This window comes from Notothenia rossii (genome assembly GCF_949606895.1).
Source record: "Notothenia rossii genome assembly, contig: scaffold_203, whole genome shotgun sequence".
Classification (NCBI taxonomy): Eukaryota; Metazoa; Chordata; class Actinopteri; order Perciformes; family Nototheniidae; genus Notothenia; species Notothenia rossii.
In genome coordinates, this window is record NW_027639523.1 from 22501 (window position 1) to 30000 (window position 7500).

General features: G+C 47.9%; 1 protein-coding gene across 1 annotated transcript in view; it reads right to left on the reverse strand.

The window, feature by feature from the left end:
• tbc1d15 (TBC1 domain family, member 15) overlaps window positions 1-7500 on the reverse strand; it is a gene marked incomplete at its 3' end in the record, with an annotated part of 25335 nt that overhangs the window by 11903 nt on the left and 5932 nt on the right. Inside the window, exons 4-5 of the mRNA XM_079696009.1 lie at window positions 6050-6182; window positions 2784-3051 (exon numbers count right to left, since the gene is read on the reverse strand). Coding sequence (XP_079552135.1) covers window positions 2784-3051; window positions 6050-6182 — 401 coding nt within the window. The remainder of the gene's footprint in view (window positions 1-2783; window positions 3052-6049; window positions 6183-7500) is intronic.

Below are 7500 nucleotides of genomic sequence, written 5' to 3' on the forward strand. Positions count from 1 at the left end.
GTCATGTCTATAAAACACACTGAATGAGGAGGAGGCATGAGGACACTACAGATAATAAAGCACGGACTTAGGTTACAGTCGAATTGTCCAAAAACCGGTTCCTTATTCACTATTCCTCTCCTCTGTGTGAAAGGTCACGGGGTTAAGGAATAGTGGATAGGAAAATTCAAAAGGACTTAGGAGAAGAGACTGCACTTTCACTATCGACAAGCAATAGGAAACAGGACTCGGAGAGACACGAGGAGAGCTGGAGCTTTGATGGCAAACACTGACGGTTTATTTGGAGCTTCGGCCGGAGAATTAACGGGCCATGTCACGGGCCATGTGACGGGCCATGTGACGGGCCATGTCACGGGCCATGTGACGGGCCATGTCACGGGCCATGTCACGGGCCATGTGACGGGCCATGTGACGGGCCATGTCACGGGCCATGTGACGGGCCATGTGACGGGCCATGTGACGGGCCATGTCACGGGCCATGTGACGGGCCATGTCACGGGCCATGTCACGGGCCATGTGACGGGCCATGTGACGGGCCATGTCACGGGCCATGTCACGGGCCATGTCACGGGCCATGTCACGGGCCATGTTGTGGCATCTCAACCGTGTGGCGTCTGACCACACGGAGGAGATGCCACAGCATGGCCTGTGACATGGCCCGTCACATGGCCCGTCACGTGTCTGACCACACGGTAGAGATGCCACAATCAATCCTGAAGACCTCTCCTTTAGCTCCAGGTTTGAACTAGTTCAGAGTGTAATAATCAACATTCTTCAATAGATAGCCTAAACAGCTGAGGACACTGAATCACATTTGTTGTTGCTTATGGCTCGGGGTCATCTCCACCCCGAGAAGGATGTGTTCCAGGTGTCCCACAACAACAACTACCTCTGACCGAGAGCTGCCCGGTCACAAACTGGTAACAACAGGAACTTGCTAGGGCAGCCCCTCCTTAAGGGAGATAGCGGCTGCTCAGAGTTGGCCAGCTGCGTCAGAGGGCGAAGGAGGACGACACGTACTACAGGGGTGTCTAATAAGAGCGATTACTGTAAACTCATCTAGAGACTCTGCACCGTGCTCTGATGCTGTTGCTTTATGCTTTATGAACAACAGAGAAACATATTCTTCATGACCAAAGCTGGAATTGAAATAAAAAAGTGAAGAGAAACTTATTGTTGAAACATCTTGTTAACAACCCCCACACAGCTCAGTGAAGTGTTGACTTTATTTGATCATTTCAGTAAAAACTAACGTTCATATTTCTCTCTTTGATTATAATACTGATGAACGTTCAAAACAAAGCACTTTGGCAACTTACCACATACGTTTTAAAATGCTTAATAAGCACCGTAACTTTCATGATATAATTTCTCCGTCATAATCAGTTGTTTCCGTGAACTGTTGTGTGACGGTAAATGTTGCAGCCGCAAGGCATTGTGGGGCAGCATTTTCTCCTCTCCTTTCGAAGTGTTTCCTAAGCTAAAGGAGGTTATAAAGGAAGGTCCAGTGTTTCCTAAAGGAGGTATGAAGGAAGTTTCAAACCTCTTTTCCTATCATCTACATCAGGGGGGTCAAACTCAATTTTCTCGGGCGCCACGTTAGCATTATGTTTGCAGTCAAAGGGCCGGTTGTAACCTTAAGACTATATAAATATATATAAAATAGTGTATTATATATCACTGCATTGGATTATTATCTGATAGGTAATAACTTCACAACTATCTGCGTCTCAAAGCAGAAGTCTGGGGCAAATAATTGCAAGTCTTGTCAGTGTCACACAATTAGATGCATTGTGGGACATGTAGTTTATGGGCAGCGTGCTTCTGTAAAGCGGCCTGTAACCGTATAATAATCCTGTTCAGCTACGTACAGCAACCCAAGAGGGACATTTGACACAGCGGCGTTTTGCAAAGAAGAACAAAAACGCGACCACATTAATCTGAACGAGAGAGAGTTATTAAAGTTATAGTTTTAACAACGTGATTTCCCGATTATTTGATCATAAGAAATCCATTTAGTGGGTTCAGTACTTTGTTAGAATAAGAGAGACATGGATTTAGCTTCTGATTGACAGCCTTCACACTGGAGGAAAAAGAAACTAGAAATGTATGCAATCATTTATCATTTATAATCATTCATATCTAGTTATTTTCTTTTGAGATTCCTGAAAAAAAAAAAGGGGATTCAAGAACAAAACTCTGTTATTAGATCAGTTTGTTTCTCATATGAGAATTAAGGCTCAATCTGAAAGGTCTTTCCAGCTCTGGGCAGATAACAGAGACTATTTATTTTGACTTTATACTGACCAACACACTTTTTAAGGATATAGTTTGTAAGATTATGGCAGACCAACTCGCGCTTGCACAGTGTGAATCAGGCAGACATGCAAATCGGGTCGTCACAGGGCCGGTTCTAGACCGATGCACTGGGGGGGGGCAGTTATTTCACGAGAGGGGCAGAATAAAAGCGGGTTAAAAAGACAAAGACAGTATAAAGTAATTGTGTAAAATAAACATGAATACAGTAATTGGTATTTGTTTTTGTAAAGGTATTTGTTTTAGTCACAAGTGACAATTTAATTAAAAAGCATATTTGCTTATATAAGGTAATGAACAGTTTAATCTCCACTGTACATCCGGGTCTCTGATTTTATTTAGTTCCAATAAATCGTAATATTGTAAAAAGAAATTGGAGGGGGGGCCCTGGTCAGTGTTTGGCCCCCCTAGAACCGCCCCTGGGTAGTCAAACAAATGAATTGATCCAATGACAGGTGTTCACTCACTGGCTGATCACAGCGAACCTCCTCAGGCTCTCCAGGAAGTCTTTGCTGCCGCCCTGGTGGAAGTGGAGCGCTGGAGGAGATCTGCACGACTCGCTCAGCTGCAGCAGCAGGAAGCTCCAGCCCTGCTCCTTCACTCTGATGCAGCGCAGGTCACTGAGAGAGAAGCTGAACGCCCATCTGCTCCTCTCAGAGCTGTGGTTCAGAGAGCCTGGGAGACAAGGAGCAGGGTTCAGAGAGCCTGGGAGACAAGGAGCAGTGATCAGAGAACCTGGGAGACAAAGAGAAGGGTTTAGAGAGCCTGGGAGACAAGGAGCAGGGTTCAGAGAGCCTGGGAGACAAGGAGCAGGGTTTAGAGCGCCTGGGGGACAAGGAGAAGGCTTTAGAGAGCCTGGGAGACAAGGAGCGGGGTTTAGAGAGCCTGGGAGACAAGGAGCAGGGTTCAGAGAGCCTGGGAGACAAGGAGCAGGGTTTAGAGAGCCTGGGAGACAAGGAGCAGTGATCAGAGAACCTGGGAGACAAAGAGAAGGGTTTAGAGAGCCTGGGAGACAAGGAGCAGGGTTTAGAGAGCCTGGGAGACAAGGAGCAGGGTTCAGAGAGCCTGTGAGACAAGGAGCAGTGATCAGAGAACCTGGGGGACAAGGAGAAGGGTTCAGAGAGCCTGGGAGACAAGGAGCAGGGTTCAGAGAGCCTGGGAGACAAGGAGCAGTGATCAGAGAACCTGGGAGACAAAGAGAAGGGTTTAGAGAGCCTGGGAGACAAGGAGCAGGGTTTAGAGAGCCTGGGAGACAATGAGCAGGGTTTAGAGAGCCTGGGAGACAAGGAGCAGTGATCAGAGAACCTGGGAGACAAGGAGCAGTGATCAGAGAACCTGGGAGACAAAGAGAAGGGTTTAGAGAGCCTGGGAGACAAGGAGCAGGGTTCAGAGAGCCTGGGAGACAAGGAGCAGTGATCAGAGAACCTGGGAGACAAAGAGAAGGGTTTAGAGAGCCTGGGAGACAAGGAGCAGGGTTCAGAGAGCCTGGGAGACAAGGAGCAGGGTTTAGAGCGCCTGGGGGACAAGGAGAAGGCTTTAGAGAGCCTGGGAGACAAGGAGCGGGGTTTAGAGAGCCTGGGAGACAAGGAGCAGGGTTCAGAGAGCCTGGGAGACAAGGAGCAGGGTTTAGAGAGCCTGGGAGACAAGGAGCAGTGATCAGAGAACCTGGGAGACAAAGAGAAGGGTTTAGAGAGCCTGGGAGACAAGGAGCAGGGTTTAGAGAGCCTGGGAGACAAGGAGCAGGGTTCAGAGAGCCTGTGAGACAAGGAGCAGTGATCAGAGAACCTGGGGGACAAGGAGAAGGGTTCAGAGAGCCTGGGAGACAAGGAGCAGGGTTCAGAGAGCCTGGGAGACAAGGAGCAGTGATCAGAGAACCTGGGAGACAAAGAGAAGGGTTTAGAGAGCCTGGGAGACAAGGAGCAGGGTTTAGAGAGCCTGGGAGACAATGAGCAGGGTTTAGAGAGCCTGGGAGACAAGGAGCAGTGATCAGAGAACCTGGGAGACAAGGAGCAGTGATCAGAGAACCTGGGGGACAAGGAGAAGGGTTTAGAGAGCCTGGGAGACAAGGAGCAGTGATCAGAGAACCTGGGAGACAAGGAGCAGGGTTCAGAGAGCCTGGGAGACAAGGAGCAGTGATCAGAGAGCCTGGGAGACAAGGAGCAGTGATCAGAGAACCTGGGAGACAAGGAGCAGTGATCAGAGAACCTGGGGGACAAAGAGAAGGGTTTAGAGAGCCTGGGAGACAAGGAGCAGTGATCAGAGAACCTGGGAGACAAAGAGAAGGGTTTAGAGAGCCTGGGGGACAAGGAGAAGGGTTTAGAGAGCCTGGGAGACAAGGAGCAGGGTTCAGAGAGCCTGGGAGACAAGGAGCAGGGTTCAGAGAGCCTGGGAGACAAGAAGAAGGGTTTAGAGAGCCTGGGAGACAAGGAGCAGGGCTTAGAGAGCCTGGGAGATAAGGAGAAGGGTTTAGAGAGCCTGGGAGACAAGGAGAAGGGTTTAGAGAGCCTGGGAGACAAGGAGCAGGGTTTAGAGAGCCTGGGGGACAAGGAGCAAGGTTCAGAGAGCCTGGGAGACAAGAAGAAGGGTTTAGAGAGCCTGGGAGACAAGGAGCAGGGTTCAGAGAGCCTGGGAGACAAGGAGCAGGGTTTAGAGAGCCTGGGAGACAAGGAGCAGGGTTTAGAGAGCCTGGGGGACAAGGAGCAAGGTTCAGAGAGCCTGGGAAACAAGGAGCAGGGTTCAGAGAGCCTGGGAGACAAGAAGAAGGGTTTAGAGAGCCTGGGAGACAAGGAGCAGGGTTCAGAGAACCTGGGGGACAAGGAGCAAGGTTCAGAGAGCCTGGGAGACAAGGAGCAGGGTTCAGAGAGCCTGGGAGACAAGAAGAAGGGTTTAGAGAGCCTGGGAGACAAGGAGCAGGGTTTAGAGGACATCTGAGGGCCTGATGTAAAATATAGGACATTTAAATCCTTTGTTAAATATAAACTACATGAATGAATCTTAACAATAATATGTAATCAGTATCAACAGCGTGGCAGAGTTAACAGCTGATCTGTGTTTAAAGAAGGCAGTGAAAGAGTCCGTCAGCTGACAGACACTCTTTCAGTTCCTCCTGAACAGGGTTAACTTTACTGTCAACACAACGTCTGTATTCTTGAGTAATCACAGGAGAAGGCATGATCACAGGTTGTTGTTCCTGAGGGCTAACTGTTAGCTGTGTGTCTGTGCAGGTGACAGGGTGTTAGCAGCAGAGGCTAACTGTTAGCTGTGTCTCTGTGCAGGTAACAGGGTGTTAGCAGCAGAAGCTAACTGTTAGCTGTGTGTCTGTGCAGGTAACAGGGTGTTAGCAGCAGAAGCTAACTGTTAGCTGTGTGTCTGTGCAGGTTGCAGGGTGTTAGCAGCAGATGCTAACCGTTAACTGTGTGTCTGTGCAGGTGGCAGGGTGTTAGCAGCAGATGCTAACCGTTAGCCGTGTGTCTGTGCAGGTGGCAGGGTGTTAGCAGCAGAGGCTAACCGTTAGCTGTGTGTCTGTGCAGGTGGCAGGGTGTTAGCAGCAGATGCTAACCGTTAGCTGTGTGTCTGTGCAGGTGGCAGGGTGTTAGCAGCAGAGGCTAACCGTTAGCTGTGTGTCTGTGCAGGTGGCAGGGTGTTAGCAGCAGATGCTAACCGTTAGCTGTGTGTCTGTGCAGGTGGCAGGGTGTTAGCAGCATCTATGCTAACCGTTAGCTGTGTGTCTCACCCTCTCCGTTAGTGACGCTTCTCCTCTTGAAGGACACGGCGTTGATCATGTCCCACTCGGTCTCGTAGCTCTGCTGTGTCTCTAACAGCTTCTCCCCTGAACACTGGTCCCACTCCATCACTGAGCTGGAGTCCTGCGGAAACACCTTCTGTCAGATCAACTCTCAGAGTCATACATGTCAAACTGCTTGGTACATGTCAATCTACTTCGTGCATGTCAATCTACTTCGTACATGTCAATCTACCTCGTACATGTCAAACTACTTCGTACATGTCAAACTGCTTCGTACATGTCAAACTACCTCGTACATGTCAAACTACTTCGTACATGTCAAACTACTTCGTACATGTCAAACTGCTTCGTACATGTCAAACTACTTCGTACATGTCAATCTACCTCGTACATGTCAAACTACTTCGTACATGTCAAACTGCTTCGTACATGTCAAACTACCTCGTACATGTCAAACTACTTCGTACATGTCAATCTACCTCGTACATGTCAAACTGCTTCGTACATGTCAAACTGCTTCGTACATGTCAAACTGCCTCGTACATGTCAAACTGCTTCGTACATGTCAAACTACCTCGTACATGTCAAACTGCTTCGTACATGTCAAACTGCTTCGTACATGTCAAACTACCTCGTACATGTCAATCTACCTCGTACATGTCAAACTGCTTCGTACATGTCAATCTACCTCGTACATGTCAAACTGCTTCGTACATGTCAAACTGCTTCGTACATGTCAAACTACCTCGTACATGTCAATCTACCTCGTACATGTCAAACTACTTCGTACATGTCAAACTGCTTCGTACATGTCAATCTACCTCGTACATGTCAAACTGCTTCGTACATGTCAATCTACCTCGTACATGTCAAACTACTTCGTACATGTCAAACTGCTTCGTACATGTCAATCTACCTCGTACATGTCAAACTGCTTCGTACATGTCAATCTACCTCGTACATGTCAAACTGCTTCGTACATGTCAAACTGCTTCGTACATGTCAAACTACTGAGTACATGTCAAACTACTGAGTACATGTCAAACTACTGAGTACATGTCAAACTACTGAGTACATGTCAAACTACTTCGTACATGTCAAACTGCTTCGTACATGTCGAACTACTTCGTACATGTCAAACTGCTTCGTACATGTCAAATTACTGAGTACATGTCAAACTACTGAGTACATGTCAAACTACTGAGTACATGTCAAACTACTGAGTACATGTCAAACTACTGAGTACATGTCAAACTACTGAGTACATGTCAAACTACTGAGTACATGTCAAACTACTGAGTACATGCCAAACTACTTCGTACATGTCAAACTGCTTCGTACATGTCAAACTACTTCATACATGTCAAATTACTTCATACATGCCAAACTACTTCGTACATGTCAAACTGCTTCGTACATGTCAAACTACTTCGTACATG